Raw genomic sequence first — 25122 nt, 5'->3', positions numbered from 1 at the left:
GTCTTGTTTTTTTTTTTGTTATTGGGCCGGCCCAACACGAGTTATGCGGCCCAATACAAGCGCCGTACGAAACCTATCTCTCTTATTCCGATTTTATTTCTAAACGCAGTGTAGTGTGGTGTGCGGCGAAGCAAGAGTGTGAGAATGGCGGAAGAAGCAGTTCTGGGCTATCTAGAGAAGAACGAGGAAATTACAGACTCGGGTGAGTTCGCAGCTGAACGCGGCATTGACCATAACGAGATCGTGAACGTGATTAAGAGCCTGCACGGTTTCAGATACGTGGATGCGCAAGACATTAAGAGAGAGGCATGGGTGCTAACTGACGAGGGTAAAACCTATGCCACTGTGGGATCACCGGAAGTTCAACTCTTTCTGGCCATTCCCCCGGAGGGTATCTCTAAAGAAGACCTTCAGGTTATTTATATGTCTGCTCACTCTCCTTTCTGTAACTTTATAGGTTTTGTTAATCGATTATTTTTGCTGGTTGTAGAAAAAGTTGGATCCTTCGCTCTTCAAGATAGGTTGTGCCCAGGCTGCAAAGAACAAATGGGTGGATATGGGAAAACAATTGATTTCTAGAAAGGTACGTTGTGTCTCTTTATTAAGACATTAATATTTTTGTAAGGAAAATTGGGTTTTGCGTACTTCACTTGGACTAGGTTATCAGATAGATGGAACGAGTCTCTCTTTATCCGAGTTGAGTCGCCTGAGTCCATATAGTGAATTCATTAGGAAAATCGGTTTTGAACCTTTTTCTTCTCTCTCGAGTTAGCTTTTATTGTGTGCGAGTACATTTGCTATAGGTTGCAGAGAGAGAGAGAGAGAGAGAGAGAGAGAGAGAGAGAGAGAGAGAGTTTATTTTCATTATTTCTTTTCTGCAATTCTAGCTTTAGATTTTCTTTAATTCGTTTTTTGTGCATTTGCCTGTAGTAGAAATATACCACTTTTTGTGCAGCCAGTGGGGATGACTTCATGATTTACCGAGTATTTTAGAGAAGTCTGTTTCTTGTCGCAGGTTCAACATGTGGATGACAAGGTCAAAGATCTTCTTATTCAAATACAACAAGGGCGGGTATGTGTACTAATATGAATCTTTTTTACTGAAAACTTTTTAGTTACTTTTAAATGTTGTGATATACGAGCTATGTTAAATCACTAGCTGGGTACACTACTAGGTAATGTCTTTTGTTGGAATCAACCATTTTTTAAATGGAGTTGTTTTTGGGTATATGCACTCAAGGTACGACTTATGTATGGAATAATAATTTGGGGGAAATGGCAAGGTTTTATAGAGCATCATACTCAACTCAACATATGAGACAGTTACAGGAAGTGGAAAGGGGGGATTTGTTTTGAACTATTATTATTTTTGAACTTTTCTGCTTCCTCCTTTTAGAGTTTTTTAGAGAATCTTATAGTTTTCTTCAGCAGTTTTCCCTGTGAAATTGTCATGTCTGATTAGAAATTTTACCATATGTTGCAAATGCAGAACATTGGTTCAGATGAGATCAAAGCACTCAAAGCAAGAAAGCTCATTGTCCCACAGTAATAATAATTTCTTGATTGTGTTGAAGAGTTTTTTGGATATACTGAATGTGCTGTTAATGACTTAAGTATTCTTTCATTATTAAAGTTCTTCTTGGTCTCTTGTGATCTAGAACGTGGAAGGGTTACTCCTTGAAAAAAGGTCCAAATTATGCGCCCAAAAGAAAGAAGGTCGTCACTGATCTGACTCGTGATAATTTTCAGAGGTATTTTTTTTTTCTTAAACTGAAAGTGAATGGTTATAATCTCCGGATTCAAATGCCTTCTTTGTGCAAGACATTATTTGCGTATCTTATGAACGGACTTTATTTTTATGTCAGTGGTGAGTGGAAGGAACTAGAGTTCAAGGAGTACAATTATAGTGCTAAAGGTCAGCCTCTTGAGGGTGGCAATCTTCATCCATTGCTGAAGGCAAGGAGATATACCCTGTTCTCCTTTTTTTTCCCAACCTTTATTTGATATTTAGATTAAACTAATATTAAAATAGTATATGTTATAGAAACTTTGCTCACAATAAATAACATTTATATTCTGGAAAACAAATAAGAATATAGTTTATTTTTACATATTTAAATTTTATACCGGGAAATTTCAGAACTTATTTATGTTATAATGGAGACGATATTTTCCTTGTGTTGTGTTATTTGCCTGTCCCTAGCCCAAAAAAATTGTGGATGGTTGTGCTTGGCTGTTATTGGCAACATAAAACTTCATCAAATCCGTATGATGTAGATAGACAATTTCATTATGACATTTCAGCTTTTTATAGAGCTCAATGACAATGGTTAATCTACTTAGCCGACCTATGAGGAGAAGACTTTTGTTATTAATAATGGCAATACTATGCCCAAAAGAATATTTTTGACAATATTTAATGTGTTTAATACTTCTGAAGTTTCTCTGCTTTCAGGTACGATCTCAGTTGAAACAGATTTTCCTCTGCATGGGGTGAGTTCTATATTGTTATTTTGGAAGTACGAAGTTCTTTGTGGTAAATATCCACTTCAAATTACAAGTTTTACAGTTTTTAATCTTCATTTTTGGTACTGCAGGTTTGAGGAGATGCCAACAAATAATTTTGTTGAGAGCAGGTAATTGTTGTTTGAAAAAATTTATATATCAAGTTCCTTGTATGTTTGTCATCAAGTTCTGTATGTACCCTTTCAACTAAAACAAAATATCCGGTCTTTAACCGAGGTTTTCAAGCAAGCAGGTGAAACAAATGTTCCAAGTGTTTGAAGGCAGATGCCTCTTTAGCAAATCTTCAGTATAACTGAAAATCAAAGAAATGTCCTAGACTTTGGACATTGCAACCGTTAGAGTTTTTAATTCAGAAACCAAAATTCTCCCCTTCCAAGAATGAGAGAAAAATGTAGCTTTTATTTTGTTGGAGTATTCAAAGATGATATTATCTTCTGTAAACTGTTTCATTGGACCTTTTAATGATATCAAAGTAACTATTGGAGCTATTTCTCCTTTGTTATGATAGAGAAATGACTTGGAAAGGTTATTTTTGTAGTGAATCGAGACCTGGAGAAGAAACTATTATTCAATATTGTGAACAATGCATTACAACTTCATAAAAGAAGTTGCATTTATATATTTTCTAAATCTAGATTCATATTGTTAATCTGTGCCCTTAACTCTCATATGTCTTATGTAGATAATAGATTTTATCTTTAAAACTAACAGGCTATAATATAATAAGTTTTTTCTCATCATAATTTTACATCTGAATGAAAATCTGCAGCTTCTGGAACTTTGATGCCCTGTTCCAGCCCCAACAACACCCAGCTCGTGATTCACATGATACGTTCTTTTTGGAAAGTTAGTAAAACCTTAGTTGTTTTGATCATGCTAATCTTGTATCATCTGTTACTATTCTGAGAACGTGAAACACATATCTGCAGCTCCTTCAACAACAAAGGAATTGCCAGAAGATTATGTTCTGAGAGTGAAGCAAGTTCATGAATCTGGTGGTTATGGGTCTAGAGGGTATAACCTTGACCGAACTCAGCACTTATAGCATTGGCTATTTACTATCAATAGAGGGATATGCTTTCTGTAAAACCTTGCAATTTCTTTCTTGGTAGATATACATATGACTGGAAGAGAGAAGAAGCAAATAAAAACCTCCTGCGAACCCATACAACTGCTGTTTCCTCCAGGATGCTTTACCAACTAGCACAGGTATCTGTATGAATTTGCTGGTGTCATGTGCTTGTGGGTGCATATCATTACATAGTGTTTGGTGCCGTTCAGGCCCCCTACTATTCTTACTCTTCTTGATGATTTTAGATGAAATTTCTCAATAATGTCGACATATTTGTTTCATCTGAACTAAGTTATGACACATAATACGTGATTATCTTCCAAGTTTCTAGCTCTGAATTGTAGCTTGCATGATTCCTTAGTTTGCTCTGCATTTTGATATATACACAGAAACCATTTGCCCCCAAAAAATATTTCTCTATCGATCGTGTATTCAGAAATGAAGCAGTTGATCGGACACATCTTGCGGAATTCCACCAAATAGAAGGTATGTAGGAGCTACCCAGCTACTGGCCCTGTGATTTCAACTCTGCAAATTGTTCATGCACAAACGAATACAGATCACCTTTGGTGGTCCTATTTTTATGCATGTTACATTTTTATGTTTTAATTCAGGTCTTGTATGTGATCGGGGACTCACTCTGTCCGACTTAATAGGAGTCCTGCATGATTTTTTCTCACGCTTAGGTAATGTTCTCCTGTACTGAAAAAGATTCAAATGTTAATGAACGATTGAAAGGCTTTAGTAGTAAGTACGATTATTCTGTTATTGAGTTTAGGCATGACCAAACTGAAGTTCAAACCAGCTTACAATCCATACACTGAACCTAGCATGGAGATCTTTAGGTGAGTCTTTCTGTAATGATTACTTGGCATGTCCTTATCTGATTTTGGATATCCTGAGATAACTTATTGATCAAGTACTTTAAACAGTTATCATGAAGGTTTTAAAAAATGGGTAGAGGTGGGAAACTCCGGCATGTTCAGACCTGAAATGTTGCAGCCGATGGGACTTCCTGAAGATGTCCAAGTTATTGCGTGGGGGCTTTCCCTTGAAAGGTGAGAAGAGCCATACAACACTATAAAAGGAATTAATTTCTAAAACTTAAATTCTCCTTATAATATTGCCGCCCCAAAACGAAAAATTACGGAGCTTATAAAATGTAGTGCAACATGTTGATTTAACTTGTTTTATCTGGAAACAGGCCAACGATGATACTATACGGGATCGATAACATTAGAGATCTCTTCGGACACAAGGTATTTTTAAGAGATTTCTGTCCATGTAGTTTAAATTAAATATTTTTTCAACATACGCAGTGATGATTTTTTTTGTTTTCGCAGGTGGATCTTGGGCTCATAAAGAAAAATCCTATATGTCGTCTTGGAATTGATTAAAGTGATTCATGTGTATCTCTTGTATTTCTTATGAGTTATAGATTGCAATTTATTTTGCCCCTTAGATGAAACACTACCTGTAGATTATTAGTTCGATTTTGTATGAAGAATTTTGATACGGGAGAAAGTTAGGCCTTTTTGTGTTAATTTTTTCTCGTGTTCTGAAAAATAACTGACGGAAAAGTTACTAAATTTCAATTTCTTCTGTTGAGATTTTACGATAAAGACATTACAAGGACAGGGCGTATCTTTACAAGTGGTTTGCTTTTTATTTACCAATTGAACACATTGTTCAATAAAAACAAACTGTTTGAATAATTTCAGTCATTTTTTTTTGTGTTAAAGCATATGCCTCAAACCATCGTAACTTTCCTGATAAAAAAATACTCGAACTATACTAAAGAATATTTGCAAAGTTTACACAGGTCAGGTCATCTCAATCAGAGGTAGTGTCGTAGCCTCACTCTGCAGAAATTCCATATTTACATGCGAGACAGCGCTTGCCAAATTGCAGACTTCTTTTTCTTTATTAAGACGTAGGAGCTCATTCTCGCTCACTAAGTCATTAACATTTTTCTGCACTCAGTTTAAACCAAATGTCATCGTGTCATTTAGCACCTCCTTCTCTGTGAAGAAAAATTATGATTATATGACAAACACTTCTCAGACTATTTAAGTTAAGGGACTAAAGTTACTATATACAGCTTTAATTTCTAAAATTCAACCACCATTCTGTTTTCTGCAGAGCCATCAATTTTTTCTTATGCCTGCGGTGTAGAAATATCTTCAGTAATAACAGATTGTGGATGGGTAGTACCCTCATTTGTGACAGCAGATTCAAATCTTCTGCGCTTTCCAATTAAGTCCTTAACCATTTTGTGGAATTCTTCGTCAGTGCTAGCCAACATGTATCTCAGCTTAATATTAATATGGTTCTCTACTAGAACCTTGTGCCTTGGGATAATTCGACCCTCAAGAGAATAACTGAAAAACCTGACAATGGCAAGGGTAAAAAAAAAGGAGTAAGAATCAAACACGATTTTTTTCAAATAATCTACTTAAGGTTAAAATATAATTATGTGATACCTTGGAAACTCAATGACATCTTCCAAAGGCCTGATCATGGATTTTCGCAAATAAATATACTTGGGACGAAGGACATCTGGATTGTATCTGAGCAGCAATGGGAAATCAGTAATCATCTCACCCAATTGCCGAAGACGTATGCCAAGAGATAAAAAATATTTTACATTCACATCAAGCTTATGTACTATATTGCATCCCAAGAGCTCAGGTCCAAGAGCCACAACCTTGCCAATATCTTTCTCCTTGACTCCAGCTTTGGTCATCAAGAATATAACCTATACAATGTTCACATTTCAGCAACAGGTTCAATTAAGGCTTCTAGACGAGCCAGACATTTAATTATGGCGATTAACTTATCATGTTCATGCAGCAATGTCTTTTACATGAAGGAACTAAAATAGTTGCAGAAGAAAAGAACAAACCACTGGTCTAATTTTCTTGTGCAGGCTGTAAGTGAGTAGAGGTGGAAACTTCACAAGCATGCTGCCAATCCCTTCATTGTGAACCCCTATGTCCTCAAAAAATTTTACCTTGACAATAAAATAACAAATGTCTCATTATCCTCAAGAAACAATACAAAAATCATTGGAAACTTTACTTTCTAATCTACTAAACTTCTAATGTGTAAGAGTACAATAACAACAAGATCTCATGAGGTGAAGGAGTGAAAATAATGACAACAAAACCAATCCTATGTACAAAGTAGCACTACTAAATTGTACCAGCTGCCACCTTAATCTCAAACCACCCAACTGATAACAGAAACAAATAAAAAGGAGTGCTTGCATACCTTTGGCACAATAGTCTTCTCCAAGTTAGCACAAAACACCATTGGTTTAATGATAAGCATCCTCTTCATGCCATCTCGAGTGATCCCATAATAATACAGATACTTTACAAGAGGCTTCCAATGTTCCTCGATACTGCAAGCCATCAATTGTGGCCTAAATGCAAGCAATTTGCCCACATCCCCAAGTTGAAGCCCAAATTCTTTTAAGTAATTAACCTGAAAATACATTAGAAGCTTCCCACTTTATGTATATCTATATATCAAGCAACCATCAACTTGCACATCAAAGTAAACTTTATACATAAACCTTTAAACTTCCTTTGTGTTTTATTTGGGTGATACTAAAACTAAATAAACTAACAAAGCATGAAACAAGACGGTGAGGATGCATTGCAAGACAGCTTTATTAATTTACAGTATGCTAAAATCTAATGTACCTTTTCATTCATTTCTTCGAGAGAATAGTAACCGAGAACTCTGGGAAAATCAAAAACCATTGTCCCAAAATCCTTCTCATTTAAACCCATATCTAGGAAGAAATGTACACGAATCTTCACTTCTTCTAAGCTGTAAGACAATAACTGAGGACAACGACTAATGACATAACCCATCCAATCCCTCCTTACTCCATTGGACTCCAAATATTGAACAATCTCATCCAGCTCCTCATGTCTGCGCTGCAAAATATTATCTCCGGCCTTCAACATTACAACACCAAGAAACTCACCTTTCACACGTACCGATTTCAACCACATGACAAAACTTCTTATGGCCTCAGGTTTTCCTCTTGACATCAAAATGACCTTCGCTATCCGAGGATACGACAGTGCATTGTGCTTCAACCATCTGCACAATCAAGCACAAGCTTTTGAATTTGAAATCTCACACTGAAAACACTCGAAAGAAATAACTAATAAGGATGATCATCCCCAAGGTTTTAAAAAACAATCCTTGCCAGCAATTTAGCATCAAGGTTTTTTGGAGTAACTACAATCGTATCACCACTACAATTGCAGCCACATTGGCTGCATTTGTCTGCAATTTCCCACAGCACCAAAGTTCGTGACAGCATTGTCACGGTAACCGAAGTTTAGAACATTCATCAACCCATTTGGTTTCACACAGACAACAGAACAAACAGCTTACGAACAACTTGTCAACCTGAGTCCTCACCTAATAAGTGGCACAACTTTAGAGTCGTCAATAACAGTTTTGGCGCGTAAATTGAATGAGGAGTTTGAAAACCCGGGCAATCTTTTCAAGTTAGCAGCTTCAATCATGATATGATCCAGAAAGCCGGATAACCTGCCAATCAAATTAGTAGAGTAGGTGATTCCAAACTTTCCCTTCCGCAAGGCTTCTTTGAAAACCTCTTCGGTGACCTTTCTTCGAATCTCGAGAGCTCGCATAATCATCTCCTCCTCCTCTTCCTTCTCATCTTTATCATCAGGGTCCACACCTGATTGAAAGAGAGTGCGGATAGGAGGCAGAGAAGAACCCACATCAGGGTCGCCGGGAGATTGAGCGTAGATGGAACCGGGAAACTGAGGGGTCCTTTTTCTGACGAGGGAAAGCTCCAAAACCTTAACTTTCTCATCGTGGGGCATTGGGTCTAGAAGTTCGCTGGGTTTGGGAATGGAAGTGGAAATGGGTACCCCATCTTTGAGAGCGAGATGCTGAAGGAGATAGGCAGTGGATTTTGAATTGTGCTTCCGGATAATAGAGTGATGCTCCTTTGGGTTTTGGCAATTGAAAATGGTGCATGTTGTTGTTGGGTTGTGCAGTGGAAACGAGGAACAGGGAAAGTAGGGGTTGTATTTTTGACAAGAAACAAACATCTATTGGTTTTTTCTTCTTCTTTGCTGGATCCCGCACAAAAGAACTCAATGTGAAGATGGAGGTGCAATCAACAATGGATAAGACGTAACAGTTATCACTTTTGTTTGTTTAGAAGCACTGGTTAAGGAAGAACACTCCTGAGCTTTTTGTCAAAAATTATCCTTTTGTTTTTAAGATCATGTTCTGTTTCAAAAGATAAAAAAACACAAATAAAAAATAAAGATTTTGGAAAAAAGGTCCTACCGAGATTTGAACTCGGGTTACTGGATTCAGAGTCCAATGTCCTAACCACTAGACCATAGGACCTTGTTGATAATTTATTGACTACAATATATCTTAAACACTGACCGTTTCACATCTTAACAAAGTCCAAGACTAAAAACAATTATACTAATACACTTCTCCCTTTTAAAAATAATCAAATATGATAACAAATTTATTAAGGCCAATTTCTCTAAAAAATAATAATACAAAATCATACCTAACCTAAATGAAGCATGTCTAAAGTAGAAGACTATTTTTCCAAAATTAAGATTACTTATGTAGATTTATATTAAACAAATAAAAAATAAAGTATTAATAATTATAAATAAAATGTGACATTGAAAGTATAAATTAGCATCATCTGCAGTTTTAAATGTGAAGTACAAGGACAAAAAGGTAGTTTCAAACATGAGATATTTTGTGATAGGGATGTATGATATTTTGATTTGTCTCGACAACAGCATCATCATCATGTGATGATGGGTCCCATGATGATAGTCCTTTACAGCATACGTCATCTTCATGCCTTCAATTTGTTTCCCAATTTACACCTCTCCATAAATTCTTTGAAAGTTGATATTTAGATATAAGAAAAACATTCTCCTAAAACTCAATAAATTAATATTTTAATTGTTTTTTCATTTTTATTTAAAATACTAATTAATATATATATTATAATATTAGAGGTTTGTCAATGTTTTTTATTTTAGAGAGTATCATTCTTAAATTTATTTTTTCTTTTTAAATAAAATTACCTGAAAAACTATTTTTAAAACTATGTCAAATTAGTAATATTTTTTTGTAATAAATTATGCATATAAAACATCAAAATAAATAAATCCAACAATTTAAGAAAACAAAATCACATACTCAAAAAAATCATTCAATCCATACTGTTTTATTATTTATTATTACATAAATATATAATATGATTTTGACAAAAATTAGAGAGATTGTTTCAGAAAATTAAACAGAAGGTACATCATGAAGAAAAAAAAAAGTATAAAAGTAAGAGAGAAGGAAGATCGAGAATGAAAAGAAGAAAAATGGCATGGGATTTACGAATTCTCTAATTAACAAAATTTTGTGCCCTTGAAATTTCATGTACCAATAAAAATATCAGGATAGGAATATCACATCTCTTCTTCCACTTTTGAATACAGGTTTCTCTATTCTTCTATTTTATAATTTTTACAATATGATAACCTTAATTTTTCAAGTATCTAGTTTTGTGTACTTAAATACTTATAAAAAGTTTTCTTTTTCTTAAATTTATCGTATATAAGAAAATAACTTTATTTAATATTAATTCTTCAACTGATTTATTTGATTTTTTTTATTATTCGTTACCTTTTGAATGACTTCAAATAAAAGTTTATGATATTAGTTCTTTTTCTACTTTTGTCTTATATTTTATCGTTCTTTTTATTTAATCTTTATAAACAAGTTCACTCGCATCAAACATTATTTTATTCTTTTTTATTAATAACTTTATTCATGTTTAAGAACAATATACCAAACAAATATTTGAGTAAAACTTGAGTTTATACGATTATATTATCTACCACAATTGGTTGTTTGTATCTTGATCTCATTTCAAGCTCTTAAATATAAACATTTAGGTCATCATAGTCGTTCCAAAATGTGTCTCATGCTTCCTAATCTATTTCACAAATTGTATTTTTAATGCGAGTATTGTCGATTAAGAAAACACACTCATCATGCATATGGTACTCGAGTAAATAAAAGTGATTTATCACCTTTTGTCTTAGTTCACAATGATATTTTGGGTCCTAATCGTGTTTGTTCTACTTTGGATTTTTCTTATTATGTGACTTTCATGAACGATTTCTCTCGATGTAGTTGGTTATTCTTAATGAAAAATTGTTTTGATATATTTTTTTATATTCCAAGGTTTCTCGATTGAAATCCAAAATCAATTTGGCACCTCTGATAATTTTCTATGCATTGACAATGCTTGTGAATATATGTCTTCGCAATTTTAGTTTTTTTTTTAAGTTCGCAGGGTGTCTTTCATCGAACATCAGCTTTCACACACTCCAACATAATGGTGTTGTCAGAAGAAAAATTTGACACTTTGTTAAAATTACTCATATCCTTTATTCTTCACCATAATATTCCTTTTTGCTTATGGAGATGTCATTCTAACAACATGTTACATGATTAACCACACACCTTCCTCTATCCTTAATAATCTCACTCTCTTGTATTTAACATAAGATTTTTATTCCATTCCTATTCGTGTCCTTGTTTGCACATGCTTTGTCCATGACCTTACACCAGGTAAAGATAAATTATCAACCAAATCACTCAAATATATTTTTATTGGTTACTCACGCCTTTAGAAAGGTTATCGTTGTTTTTGTCTTCAACTTCAACCTTATATAGTTTTTGCTAATGTCACATTTTTATAGACTACCTCTTTTACACTTCTATTATATTGGATGTTAATCTTACAATTGAACCTTCAGAAGTCTCGCATGTTTCGACTCAGGTGATTGCTTCTCCTCAATGTCCTTTTCTTGAATATCACAAACAAGTTCAAACTCCAATTGTGACTCACTTTACTAATCCTTCAACATCAACTCATGCTTAAACCGCTATTTCACCCACAACCACTACACCTAAACTTCCTCTTGCAATACAAAAAGGTATTTGTTCCTCTCATAATCTCGACCCCTTCAATGCTTTTACAATTAATTATCACCCTTTGTCTCCATCTTATTTCTACTTTGTTTCTTTTTGGATATTGTGTTTATTCTGAAGACTGCGGTTGAAGCCATGGTTGATCCTGCATAATTTGTGAAATTAGGATGATTGCATTAGACACACAATTCATCTAGAACATATACAATTATATATAGTATTAGTAGTTTAGTTCAAGATCTCGTTTCACTCCTTTTTTCCTTTTTTTTCCCGGGTGAACGGTATCCATGGTCATTGTGTGCCCCTTCTCTCTATCATCGAGCATTATTTTCCTCCAGTGACCACCACGATCAAGATCGACTTCATTCATCGCTCAAACTCGACCGACTGCATTCCAACCCGAATGATTGTGCTCAAACTCGACTTAGACTGAATCGTATCATTATTAAATGTTTAATGATTCCAAAGGTCTCTATTTTTTTATGGAAGTCATCGGTCCTTCATTTTGAAAAATTGAAGCAAGCGACCATTTTCGTTAAATTAACTTGACGACATTAAAAAAACAATGACATGACTTAGTGAACATGTTAATGATGTAGAATCAAATCCATTAGATCCTACCACGTCATCATCTTCAACCTCAAACCAAAAACCCCAAACACTAAACCATGCGACACTATTATCAAATCATGTTGTCAACCACCATTGACCTCCATGTGCAAGCATGCAACCACTGTTCAACCTACATCGCGAGGCCTAAACCATAAATCCACATCGCGCCTCTATCCTCCATGCACATATGAATGAACAATCACACTTTATCACAGATATGCAGTAACCATCAATAGAAGACCACCCATCGATGCATAGATCACCACGACTAGTTGTGTCTCCTCCATCGCACAACCCATTTGTGTCACCACCATAGAGTCATGAGCAACCAAAAACCACTTTATTGTACTACCGCGAGCTGTAATTCAAAAATCCACTGCAGAACCTCACATTCATCAACCTCACTCTCGTCGGCGTCAAACCACCACAAACATCTAAAAACGACGTTGGAATCTACCACCACACCAGATTTGATCACCAACAACAACCTCACCACTTATAGATTCACAAACCTCAAATCATGAAAATAAAAAAATATTTAGCATGACAGATCACATGACAAAGGATAACCATTGCGATAAGGACATGAACCACCAACACGAGCATGCACACCTTCTCCAACAATGAATCTTTGCATAAATTCAACAATTGTTTGTAAAAAAATGAAGATCAAATATTGAATGTGTTTTTCTCAATTTTTTATTAGAAAAAAAACAAATTTTCACATTAATAACATATTCTCCATGCACATCATTTAAAAAATCTACAAACAAATATATCTTTTACTATTTAATCCATAATCTTATATTAATTTCATCCTAATTATTAGGAGAGAATACATTAAGTATTTGAAAGAAATATTTTTAAAAATTATATTTATAAAAAATAATCTTAAAGATGATAATGATTTTGAAATATAAGTATTAAACAAAGTTTAGGAAATGAAAAGTTTTTTTTATGTATATGCATAGTTCCAATTGGAAAATCATAATTCAGGCAAGAAAAACAATATTTAGATTACATATTTTATTTTAGTTTTATATTTATTACTCAGTTTTGTAATAATTTAATTAGTTTGAGTTTTATATCTATTCTCTTATCTGTTTTGTATTTTATATTTTATTTACTCATTTAAGTTTTTATTTAAAAAAAACTCAAAAATTGTTCTAAAAGTATTTAATTGAATTTTTATTTATTAAAAAGCTAACTAAAATAGGTAAATAAAAACTCAAAATACGAATTTAATTATTAAAGTTTTATTTCTTTGAAACTCAAACGAAATATCTTATTTTAAAATTCGATTTCAATGTTATAACCTAAAAAGGAAATATCATAAAATATTCTGAACGAAATGAAATATACGGATCTTTGTAAGAGTAGGGAGATTAATACTCAGATTTTATATATAAAAATAATCTTATTAGAATAATCAGTATAGTATGATACGAGGAGATCTTAAATTTAAGAAGTTTTAAAACTAAAAGATATTTAATATATAATAAATTAATTTTTAAATTTAAAAATTTAAAATATTTGAGACCTACTTAACATATCTTCCATGGAATAAAATAAGATTTTTTCAAAACTTAAAGTATTTATAAATTGACTTTTTTTATCACTTAAATTTTTATAAAGATAATAATGAAATGACATTCGTTTACGCGTTCATTTAAGTTCATTTGATATACATTATAAAAATAAAATAATTATAAAAAAAGAAATTTTACATTTTTAAAATAAAAATAAAAAACATAATATCAAATAAATATAAAAATATATTTTTGTTTTCACTTGGATGTTTTTTTACATGCAATTATTGTAAACAATTATGTTGTGGGACCTAGAGAAAATATGGGTACTGTGGTTATATAATTTTTTAAATGGGTTAGCTATTTGGATGAATTTATTCCAACTCCTCTTTCTGTAAAACAATACAAGAAGCATGATTTTGGCTAAAAAAACACGAAAGAGCTCATTCCAAGCACAATTCTGGTTAAAAATATTGAGATAGTGTTTTTTTGGAAAAAAAATTGGCTGTATGAATAGTTTATAGGGAATGGGAATGGGAATGGGTGGGGTTGGAGTAGCAATGCCCAAGAAAGAAATGAATAAAAAATTGGGCCCAAAATTTGTGATGACCTAATTTGAACCATGATTGATTTAGCTGTAACCCTGGTCTGGGTTCAATCCGTAACCCTGGTTAACAGTCCAGCTGCTATAAAAGAATCCCTTGGGGTTCACCATTTCATCGTGCAAATCTTATCCCTTTTCTATAATCTCATAATTTGTAGGGTTTATAATATTTTTCATGGCTGCAGCCGATGTTGAGTTCAGATGTTTCATCGGTGGTCTTGCATGGGCCACCGACGGTGATTCCTTGGAGAAAGCCTTCTCTGTATACGGCGAAGTCCTTGAATCGAAGGTCTGTTTGTCGCAGGCACCGCATCTGACACGGATTCGGAATTTGTCGATCCCGTTCTGATCTGTGATCTGATATTTTTTCCGTTACTTGATCTATGATACTTGTGTTACTATATGATTCTTTTTTTACTCACGCCAATAGGTACGTTCATCTTCATCCTTTAATCAAAGGCGAAGATCGATCGGGTTCTATTCGGTTTTGTTTTTGCGTTTTTTCTTAGATCTGATTTTTTATTGCGTTTCATTTTGCAGATTATCAATGATCGTGAGACTGGAAGGTCTAGGGGTTTTGGATTCGTGACTTTCTCTACGGAGCAGGCCATGAGAGACGCGATCCAAGGAATGAACGGTCAGAACCTTGACGGTCGTAACATCACTGTGAACGAAGCTCAGTCTCGTGGTTCTGGCGGAGGAGGTGGTGGCCGTGGTGGTGGTGGATATGGAGGTGGTGGGGGTGGATACAATCGTGGTGGAGGCGGTGGATATGGTGGTGGTGGTGGATATGGCGGTGGCGGTGGATACGGTGGTCGACGTGAAGGAGGGTACAGCCGTAACAGCGGTGGTTATGGTGGAGGAGGTGGTTATGGTGGTGGTAGAGATCGTAGTTATGGTGATAGTGGATCCCGCTCTCGTGGTGGTGATGGAGGAGACGGTGGTAGCTGGAACTAGATCTTGATGTTGTAGAATAGGGTTTATAATTAAGTCAATTGAAATTAGGTGTTCTGTTTTGTGTGTTAAATGTTTGTAGTCGTGATGTTCGTGGTTTTGACATTTATATCTGGTTGTTTACAGCTCTTCTGAATGAAATTAAAGTATTGGCTCCCGGTGTTAATTTCTATCGGCTAGATTATTTTACTTTTTTTTTTTATATATGTGAAAGATGTAACCTTAAAATAAAATTGTTGTTACTCTTTAGGCCTTATACAAGTGATAATAACTTTTGGAAAATCATTAAACTACTTACATGAAGTCAACATATAAAGAACCAATGTTGCATATGATTTCAAGAAGACAAAATTAAGTAGTATATTTCTACTATTTTGATGTATGTATCAATCATTCAAATAAAATTATTTACCTTTGTCAGTATATATAATTAATAAAAGTGTAAAATATATTAAATTGAACCATTAAATTTAACGTGAGTAGATCTAGTATAACTATACATGTAAAGTAATTAAAATGCTAAAATTTTGGCCCACATTACTTGAGTTGTTTCTTTTCACTTTTACTAAGTTATATAAAAACATTTTTCTTCAGTCTTAAGTGAAGTAAAATTTTATATCGAAAAGGAATTTTTAAAATTTTTAGTTATATTCTTTAGAAGTGAGTAAAAATTTCATTATAAATTTACAAATGATTATCTCCAGGTATGTTATTATTTGTTTCTGTTTTCTTTATGATAGTCGGAAATGTTTTATTCATTGTTTAATATTTTAAGACATGTATTTTCTATTTTTAATATTTTGTATTGATTTACATTTACATGTTTGGTTCAATATGTTAGTATATTATAAACATAGAAATATGTTTTAACATGGTTTTCTTTATGACATCTGGTAATTTTTTATTCCTTGTTTAATTTTTAAAAAATATGTATTTACTATTTTTACAATATTTGGTATTATTTACATTTAATGTTAGTATATTATAAACATAGAAATATGTTTTAAATTGATTTATTATCTATATTTAAATTAGATGTCTTAAATAGATTATATAAAAAGTTAAATGACCTCTGCTATTGTTTTTTTTTAACATAGATTGACAAGGTGTCATCTACCTAAGAGATATTGGGTAAATATATGTATACCTAGACACAATTTTATCTATGATATTTATGCATAGTCTACAATAAACATTATAGAATATAAAAATTTTAAGATTCCATATTAATAGAGACTAGGTATGTGTCTTGGAGACACTATCAAATATCCATCTAACTCAGTAACAAAAACTATGCATATAGTCATCTCACTCAATTCTCAACAATTCTGAACTGACTGGGTTGTTGCCAATGCAATCTTCCCTTGTTGGGTGAAAGTTCCACATCTATACTGCAATGTTACACTAATCTTTTCCCAAACCCAATCTGTCACACACCAGTTTGCCTTCGCCTTAAGTTTTGTCTTAATAGAGCTGGAACAAGTCTTTCTGTGCAAATTTATCTCTAGTTGAGGTACATATTCATTGGTATTTAATCCAAAAGACTTTTTTCTTCTATCAAACTATTCTCAGTATCATCAATCTCTGCCTACCAACATGAATGCAGAAATGGTCAAAAACTTACTTGAAATTTGGCACATAAGGTTTTCTTTCAGAATCAAATGGCTTAAGTTACAAAAGAATTCCCCCATGGGAAGGACAAGAGAACCCAAAGTTGATAAACAAACACACTCAAGTTTCTCAATAGAATTTTGCACTTATTGAAAACATTTCAATGACTTGTCATGTGTACCATTTTGAGTCTTTATAAGATGAACAAGCTGGTACTTTTCCAAAAGTTTCTGTGAAACCTTTTTGAAAGCAGAGAATAGCTTACTCCACCAAAGCTGGACAAACAATTTGGTATCAACAGGATCTCATTGTTCCTCAAGTACCAGTTCAAGACAATGATAAGTTACTTTCAGAGGTAACCAAGGTTTAAGTTACTCATGATTAAGGAAACTTTGCAATGAAATTGCAATGTAAATGAATTATGATTATGATGCCTCTGCAACATAGCTTTCAAATGCATCTTACCAAACAGGTGCTAAAGTTAAATATGCCATGATGCTGAATTTTGCTAATTTGATCATGTCACATGAATCAGCAAATGATTCAGACTTTGCACAACTCAAAGAATTTGATCATTCATGGCTAGGAGAACGAACTTGAATATTGACATGTGTATTGAGTGTTGTTATATATTAAGGTGAAACATGTTGAACAATGTTGAACAAGATGGAAACACATTTATTCTGTCAAAGAATTCTTAAACAAACATTGATGTGAACACACTATGTTTCTCCTGTCATCACCTTCTAAATGAGGTATTTGGTCAATTGGATGGAAGTTGCTAAATTATTATGTGTAAAATAGTAAGTTTTGACTGAAAACTTAAGAATTAATAAAATAATATTAAAATTAATAAAAAAGGATTATCTATAAATACTACTTTTGTAATCCCAGAAGCAAATTTCTACCAAAAGCCCAAATCCCAATTTCTAACCAGATTTGAAATATTGTAAAAGAAATTGCAAGTTGCAATTAATGTTTTAAAAATTGATTTGGTATCTTTAACTCTTAAAAAAAAAGTGAAACATCTCATTACTAACATGAACAGGCAGAAAGTTACCCAAATTAATTAAAAATAAGTGAAAATTAAGACAATATTATTACTTGAGCCATTTTTTTTATTTGATGTGAATCATAAAAAAACCTTAAACTAATCCGAAAATATATTTAAAGATTTTAACTATATAATTTGTTTTGTCACTTATTATTATTATATTTATCTTGTAAAATATACAATTTTAGCTCATGGAATTGAATAATTTGTTTGAAAAATAGGACAACAAAAAGCTCAAATCCAAGTTGAAGTCATCTAAATCTTGGACTACACAGATGTTTCACATGATGATTAGGTAGTGCTGCACTCAGTTTGATTTATACGAGGGAATATTAATGGGCTTGGTACCGTTGTACTAAGCTGCAAAATCAAGTTACTTTTCACTTTTCTCTTTTTACCTTCTTTCTGATAAACTTTACAAACTCTAAAGCAGCTTGTTTAATTTTTTTTATTCTTCTGATCAGTTATGAATTATATAATCTCAATGTCATTATAATAAAAAAATAACATCTGTTAATCCTTTTTAAAGGGTGTACGAGAATATCCTGATTGAGAATCTGGTATTGTTTTCTGGAACAGGACAATTCATTGAAAATTGAAACAATCTAAATTGCAATGGTAGAAAAGTGAACACAGAGGAACAAAGTAGAAAAACAAAGTAGAAAGACATAGAAAGGAAGATATTTCTGCAAATTTAAGGAACACCACATAAATGCTGTTAATAGCCGCGGATAACACGAACATCATCCTTTTCCATCAATTCAGCTTAAGATACTTCAGAAGCCTGAGACAATAAAATAGTTAAAATAAAATTAAACTTGTGCATCCTAGAAAATATCGAAATGACACGGAAAACACGACAAAAATTACTGCAGAATGCAAGAGAAGACTTATGGCATTACTCCCTCAATTTGCTGTCACAAAATGACCACGTTGTGTATTTGAGAAGGACTAATCACTGTTTTTGTTCTGTTCAAGTGTTCAAGTATTTGGAAGCTATTGCAATGTGGCATAATATTCTCCAATCAAGGAAAAGTAAGATTATTGCCACGGAATCTTTAGCTATCACTTTTCGCAAACACTTAAATCTCGACAGTCAAATTTTTTATGCACAGTAAATTCGGTTCACAAGAATTCTGTTATCTGGCTTCCATCACTGCAAAGCTTCCACCACAGATTCAACAAATATTTTGACATAAAAATGCTATGGTGAAAGCAGTTATACCTAATTTCATCAGTTAGGTAGCTAAATATTTGAGTGTAGAAATTTGAGCCTGAAAACTTAGGGTGTATAACAAGTAATTATTCTGTTCAATGGCACAAGAAAACGGAAAAGAAATGTCAATGGTTTTAGTTTGTGATTTCTTCTTTGTTTTCTTGCATTAGAGTGACCCAATTGCAGAACAATGCTGCAGAAATCATCATCGGCTAGTAATGGTGAAGTATCAAATGGTTTTGCAACCAAGAGGGACAAACAATGGAAAGATGATAATGCATGCATGAGAAGGATTAAAACTAAGAAGATTAATGTGAAAAAAGTTGTTAGATAATGACATGCAAATGATGAAAAAGATTGAAAAGAGAGATTTGGTTAGGATGTATTACTTGTCTTCATCATCAACATTGGTGGTGGTGGTGGTTGGGGTGGACCTGTATTTGGGGAGAGGAACTCGGCCAGACTCTATGTGGCTGAGATCCTCCAAGAGGATCTCATAGTGTCTCTTAACTTCATCAGGGGATTTGTCACCAACTGCTGCAGCCACATTCTGCCAGCGATCAGGGGTATCCTTGTCATATTTTGCAAGTGCTTTTTCAAACAGCTTGTTCTGCTTTGGAGTCCAAGATGACTCAGAAGACTTTTGCTTGCTGAGAGAGCTTGAGGCCATGGAAAAGAAAGAGAAAAGATGAAAAAGAAGAAGAAGTTTGTATAGCTGAAGAGAGAGTTTGTGTGAGAATATGCAGCTGGTGCTGTGCTTATATATTGCTGAAGCTAGTGGGTTATAGCTGATTAGGGAATCTGAGCAAGCAAAAGTTACAAAGTCTCGTGACCCGTTCGCATTGGAACCACGAAATGATGCAGTACAAGAGGATTTTATTGGCCATAGCTCACATTCAGTGAAGGGAATCAGTTTAAAAAGAATATGGTTCCAAAAAGAAGACTTGATTTAGCTTATGGTACCATTTTGTGAACCTTATTAATGCATAGGAATTTTCCCAACACAGCTTTTGTACTTTCTCTATCCTATACAACCATTAATGAACTTGTTATAATCAAAATCAAAATCACTCCACTCAGATAATTGTTATTTGAGATTGTAGCATCAAAATTCAAGAGAATGTAAGTCGTGATAAGAAAGTTAAGTATTATATAAAAATAAATGAATTTAAGTCTCAAGTTGGAATGAAGATAATGTGAATCTTTTATGTGTTTATGTGGGTTGGGTTTAAATTGTATTGTGTCTCAGTGTGATTCCCTTTTTATAAAATCCTATCATGTATTAGAGTATGTATATTAGTATATGTATTGCAAAGATATTCTAAAGTATATTCTAATTTGTCAATTTACTACTAGTTGAACTGTGTGAGGTTTAATTTGAGTTTCCCTTTAACTTGCATTTGATAGAAAATTACTACGACAAAACATTTCTTGTTTTATAACAGTTCCAAGTTTCCAAATTAGGTTAGGTGGGTTGAATATTTGAAAATTTGTTAGAATTTGAGACTTATTTGATGAGATTTTTGTTATCATTTATTGTTTTTTAATTAAAATAATTTATTTGTGAGTATAAGAAATGTGTAATTTAGTCTCTCTTTTTTATCAGTATACCATCTATTGAGTAAATGTAAGTACTTGCAGTAAGTCTACAAAAGTAATCCTCTTTGGGATTATCTATATTAAGTTTGTTGGGAAGATAAAACATTCTTTTGATAATATACAATACCTTGCTTCAGTCTTGTTTTCATCAGCATTTATCTAAGATTGATTCGGGATTTATTCTGATAATCTCCTCAGTTTTAACATTTTAACAAAACCCTTTCTGTCATCTAGTACTAGTATTATACAATTGAAAGAAGAACAACATTTGAAACATAGAATGTTGATTGGTTAAACTTGATGAAAAATTTTAACTTTTCTATTTTGTATTTAGTGTACAAGAAGATGACCAACAATAACAAATCTTTTGGTAGCTGCAAATGACCACCTTTATCTCAATCATAAATTTAAATCCCAAATATCAGTAAAATGGATTTTAACAGAAGTGATCTATGTTTTGCTAAGAATAATATTACTGCAAAACTTACTGTATATTTTTCAATTCAAGAAAAACTACCTTTTATCACTCTCTAATCAAACTGAAGTTTTGAATCTAAAACAATTTGACCTTTACAAAACAGGTAATTTTCATAAAACCAAATCAATTCTCATTATTCCTCCAAGAAAATCAAACAAATGATATATAGGCTTAGCAGTGGAATGATAAGATGTTACTTTAAAGTCACACTGAGATCTTTATCACACTGAGATCTTTAGCAGTATGAAATTTGAAAAGATAATCTTTTGCTTTAAAGTCACACTGAGATCAAATACTATGAGAAATCATAGAAATGATATCATTTATGTAACGTAAGATCAGATTTACACACAGTCTATGAGAGTTACACGCACTTACATACAATACGATGAGATTTACACACACTTGTATACCATGAGATGAGATTTACACACACTTATAGATGAGATTTACACACATTTATATATTACATGGTGATGGTGAGATTTATACATATTTATATAATATATATGCTATAAGATTTAGACACATTTATATATTATAATGGTTTATGAATCTCCACATGTGTTAACAGTGAAGGAACAGTTTTTCACCTTCCCAAATGCATGACATGATGTAAGAGAAGGTGGCAGAAATAGTTAAATTTGAAAGTTGGCAATGATGCAAGTAGTGTGCATGAAGAAAGTTTATTGGATGACGAGGGTGATTTCTTGATGGGGTTTTTGGAATTCCATCCAAGTTAGACTCAAACATTTGGAGTTAGAGATAAGTATTCACAGGTATCTAAAAAAGCAGTGGTCATAACTTATCACTGACGTAATCTGTAAGACTGAGAAGAATCTGGCAAGAAGGGGAAAGAGTTAAAATTTTCCATGTCTCAGCAAAAATATTTTATTGCATTCAGTTCGTGAGATAATCAGAGTTGGGTTTTCCCAACCTTTGCTCAGAGCAACATTCCAAAAGGTTGTAAGGCTACCTCAAACCCGTACTACGATATCACCATACCACATTGTTTTTTTCTGCATGTTTTGGTAGGATTTAAATAGGTTCTACTGTTTTCATATATCTTTTTTTTTTTTTTTCTGATTGGGTTGAAGGATCGTGTGTCGTCTGATTGGTGGAACAGTGAAGTACCCTTTTGCATTACTCCATACCAGGATAAGCTCGTACATCTCTACCCTCTTCCACTTTCTTTTTCTTTATAAACTAAGCCCAATTCTGCAAAATGCATAACCTAAATGTTAATCAATGGAGTAATGCAGTAACGTGAAAGGATATTATTCTTTTGCTGATAGAGGATTAAAGATACTTTAAATATATATATATATATATATATATATATATATATATATATATATATATATATATATTTATTTTTTTTCTTTTTTCTTTTTTAAAGTTTCAAAATATTATTTAAAAACAAAACTATGATAAAATGTTTAATTTCTAATTCAGAAAGTATCTCAACCGATTCGGATCGGAAGATTTAAAATCATTTACGCAGGTATACGAGGGACTTAAAATCTACTTGTTTAATTTTTTGACTGTTTACACAACATTAGTATTAATTAGGACAATGATACTTTTACACAAGAAGAATTTTACACTCAATTGACAATTTTTTTCATTTTTTTTTAAATATAAAAGTTCGCTTTTGTTGAAACTATTTTATCCTTAAAGTGGGTTGTTAAATTGTAGTTATGGTTTCAAAATATTTTTTCTATTAAACAAGACTATGTAGTCATGCATGTAAACTTTTTTTTTTATAAGAAAACAAATAATTTTAATTTTACTTGTATGAAAAAAATGGATTGAATTGGGCATTTTAGCCCATCTTTTTTAAATCAAGAAAAAGAACTTTATTATTTGAAATATGAATTTAGAAAGTTATGTATGTGTTGTTCAAAATCTTTTTCATTTGGCAAATTCTTTATTATCCAGTATTCGTTCTCTAAGTCTTTTTTTTTTCTTCTACCAAGTAAAGGGTGTTTAAAGAAGATTCTCTTAAGTTAGTATTTTTTCATAAATTCTAGTCAAATTTAGATTAATGTCAAAATTGAAGCCAAAGTATGATTAAAATAATATTTATTGGTATATTTCGTTGATCGTGGATCTGTATCTCAATGAGCCACAATTATGGGTCCATTGGCCCAGAGGTCCAATGATCAACTTACTCGTGGACAGCTCCACATGTTTTTTGGCTAAGTTATCCAACATGAGAGTGTCTCCACCAGGCGTAAAGAGGTACTGGTATGCGATACTTGACTCATTGAGAACTTGGTTGTCAAAGAATAAATACATGCTTTGGTGTAGGAAGCATAATACTCGGTATGATATTTGATAATCTCTAATGATAATTGAACTTGCTCATTCAGCAGTAGAACCCTCGATACCCAAGTAGGTGAACCATCATTCATACAGTACTCAGTAGTCAACCTATCAGTTATATCAATCTCATACAATACACCACTATATTCGTAGGGTTATGGCCAAAGATAAGAATGACATGATATCGTTTACCGAACACCTAACATCCTGTAAGTATAACTGATAGGCCGACTATCAAGTACTCTATGAAAGATAGATCACCTACCTAGATATCGAGGGTTTTACTACTAAATGGACAAGTTCAATTATCATTAGAAGGTATCAAATATCGAATACCAAGTATTATGCTTCTCAAGCCAAAACCTATATTTATTATTTGACAACCAAGTTGCTCGTTGAGTCAGTACCAGTATCTCGTTGTGCCTATTGAAAATAATATTGTGTGAGATAACTTAGCCAAAAAGCATGCGGAGTTACTCACAAGTAAGCTGGTCCTTGAGTCTCTAAACTAATGAGTCCATAATTGTGGTCCATTCAAATAGGAATCATGGTTAACGAAATATATTTATAAATATTATTTTAATTGATTCACTCTTAACATTAATATGAATTTAACTAGCTTGATCAAGTACTAACTTGAACATTGAAAAAACAACAACCCACTAAACAGAGGAAAAAGAAAGTTTAGAGAACAAACACCGAGTAATAAAGAGTTTGCTAACTTCATAAAATACGTACATATGTAAAAACAATATATCAATATGTTAAGAAGACAACAAAGGTATGAATCTTTACGTAAAATAAAATATATTATCTATTAAAATAAATTAATTCGAGTGTAATATATATTGGTGACGTAAAAAATTTAGTTAGTTTATAAAACGTAACTCGTGAAATTTTATTCATTTAAAATGTTGAAAAGAAGAGGATAAATAATTAAGTATTAAATCAAATACAAATGTGAAAAATATTGAAGATGTAATAGATTGATGGATTCCTTGAAAAGTTGTTGCAATGCATGCATGGCAATAAATTATCCATTCAAATTCAATGAATTAAGTCATATACAGTAGCTTTCATATAGCACATAGCTGACTCATCAGCTCTGTGTTTTTGCCTTCAAATATTTTTTGCTTGCTCTATTCTATTCTCAGCATTTCATTATGCTTCATACAACTTCTTCCTTTGACACCAAACACAACTTTAAACATATAGTTTGTTAATTCACGGCATGCTCAGATTTCATTTAGGAAACTCAGAACGGTTGGGGAGATTCGACACACATATAAATCTTCACATTTGGTAAGATATTATTCGTTTTGGACCAAACTTTTATAGATTTACTTTTGGTATCACTTCAAAAAATTTCTTATCATTAAAAGTATCTATGTGTATATATAAACCCATGATCAATCCTTTTTTTACTTGATGTGAGACTTTATTTGCATCCAATCAATAAGTCCTTTTATTGTCAAGATAACTTTTTTTTTTTTTTT

At 32.7% G+C, this 25122-nt stretch overlaps 4 protein-coding genes and 1 non-coding gene across 6 annotated transcripts; 2 read left to right on the top strand and 3 right to left on the bottom strand.

The window, feature by feature from the left end:
- Positions 1-91: 91 nt before the first annotated feature.
- On the top strand, positions 92-5142 carry LOC106756264 (phenylalanine--tRNA ligase alpha subunit, cytoplasmic). The gene is made up of 17 exons (XM_014638611.2): positions 92-414; positions 491-583; positions 1016-1072; positions 1490-1545; positions 1659-1751; positions 1866-1956; positions 2456-2493; positions 2598-2636; positions 3296-3372; positions 3456-3540; positions 3639-3735; positions 3988-4084; positions 4213-4284; positions 4377-4443; positions 4531-4656; positions 4803-4857; positions 4942-5142. Exons 1-17 carry the CDS (start codon positions 145-147, stop codon positions 4993-4995), a joined length of 1467 nt encoding a protein of 488 aa, XP_014494097.1. The 5' UTR covers positions 92-144; the 3' UTR covers positions 4996-5142.
- Positions 5143-5311: 169 nt separating this feature from the next.
- LOC106756263 (transcription termination factor MTERF2, chloroplastic) lies at positions 5312-8861 on the bottom strand. 2 transcript variants are annotated; one of them, XM_022778163.1, is made up of 7 exons: positions 8045-8861; positions 7309-7717; positions 6872-7087; positions 6504-6611; positions 6246-6356; positions 6082-6168; positions 5847-5988 (listed from the first exon to the last, which is right to left on the bottom strand). In XM_022778163.1, exons 1-6 carry the CDS (start codon positions 8707-8709, stop codon positions 6091-6093), a joined length of 1587 nt encoding a protein of 528 aa, XP_022633884.1. In that variant the 5' UTR covers positions 8710-8861; the 3' UTR covers positions 5847-5988; positions 6082-6090. The 2 variants fall into 2 exon arrangements, with proteins under 2 accessions (XP_014494096.1, XP_022633884.1); XM_014638610.2 differs by having other exon boundaries at positions 5312-5988; positions 6082-6356.
- Positions 8862-8944: 83 nt separating this feature from the next.
- TRNAQ-CUG lies at positions 8945-9016 on the bottom strand. Its single transcript has one exon. It is a non-coding gene; the product is annotated as a tRNA-Gln (tRNA).
- Positions 9017-14483: 5467 nt separating this feature from the next.
- LOC106775811 (glycine-rich RNA-binding, abscisic acid-inducible protein) lies at positions 14484-15512 on the top strand. Its single transcript, XM_014663016.2, has 2 exons — positions 14484-14675; positions 14927-15512. The coding sequence occupies exons 1-2, from the start codon at positions 14562-14564 to the stop codon at positions 15341-15343; spliced, it is 531 nt and encodes a 176-aa protein (XP_014518502.1). The 5' UTR covers positions 14484-14561; the 3' UTR covers positions 15344-15512.
- Positions 15513-18539: 3027 nt separating this feature from the next.
- LOC106775820 (protein RADIALIS-like 4) lies at positions 18540-20162 on the bottom strand. The gene is made up of 2 exons (XM_014663030.2): positions 19611-20162; positions 18540-18789 (listed from the first exon to the last, which is right to left on the bottom strand). Exons 1-2 carry the CDS (start codon positions 19889-19891, stop codon positions 18762-18764), a joined length of 309 nt encoding a protein of 102 aa, XP_014518516.1. The 5' UTR covers positions 19892-20162; the 3' UTR covers positions 18540-18761.
- Positions 20163-25122: the final 4960 nt, after the last annotated feature.

Source organism: Vigna radiata, chromosome 2 (assembly GCF_000741045.1).
Source record: "Vigna radiata var. radiata cultivar VC1973A chromosome 2, Vradiata_ver6, whole genome shotgun sequence".
Lineage (NCBI taxonomy): Eukaryota > Viridiplantae > Streptophyta > Magnoliopsida > Fabales > Fabaceae > Vigna > Vigna radiata.
The sequence above is the reverse complement of the archived record's forward strand: the minus strand, read 5'-3'. Positions and strand labels throughout refer to the sequence as shown.

Excerpts from the sequence above, each read along its gene's own strand:
- LOC106756264 (XM_014638611.2), top strand. The coding sequence starts at position 145 with ATGGCGGAAGAAGCAGTTCTGGGCTATCTAGAGAAGAACGAGGAAATT. Across the intron at positions 1,546-1,658 it reads AGAAAGCTCATTGTCCCACA|AACGTGGAAGGGTTACTCCT; the intron begins GTAATAATAATT and ends CTTGTGATCTAG. Across the intron at positions 1,752-1,865 it reads ACTCGTGATAATTTTCAGAG|TGGTGAGTGGAAGGAACTAG; the intron begins GTATTTTTTTTT and ends TTTTTATGTCAG.
- LOC106756263 (XM_014638610.2), bottom strand. The coding sequence starts at position 8,709 with ATGTTTGTTTCTTGTCAAAAATACAACCCCTACTTTCCCTGTTCCTCG. Across the intron at positions 7,718-8,044 it reads AAAGTTGTGCCACTTATTAG|ATGGTTGAAGCACAATGCAC; the intron begins GTGAGGACTCAG and ends TTGATTGTGCAG. Across the intron at positions 5,989-6,081 it reads GATGTCATTGAGTTTCCAAG|GTTTTTCAGTTATTCTCTTG; the intron begins GTATCACATAAT and ends TGCCATTGTCAG.
- LOC106775811 (XM_014663016.2), top strand. The coding sequence starts at position 14,562 with ATGGCTGCAGCCGATGTTGAGTTCAGATGTTTCATCGGTGGTCTTGCA. Across the intron at positions 14,676-14,926 it reads GCGAAGTCCTTGAATCGAAG|ATTATCAATGATCGTGAGAC; the intron begins GTCTGTTTGTCG and ends TTCATTTTGCAG.
- LOC106775820 (XM_014663030.2), bottom strand. The coding sequence starts at position 19,891 with ATGGCCTCAAGCTCTCTCAGCAAGCAAAAGTCTTCTGAGTCATCTTGG. Across the intron at positions 18,790-19,610 it reads AATGTTGATGATGAAGACAA|GCTTCTGAAGTATCTTAAGC; the intron begins GTAATACATCCT and ends TTATTGTCTCAG.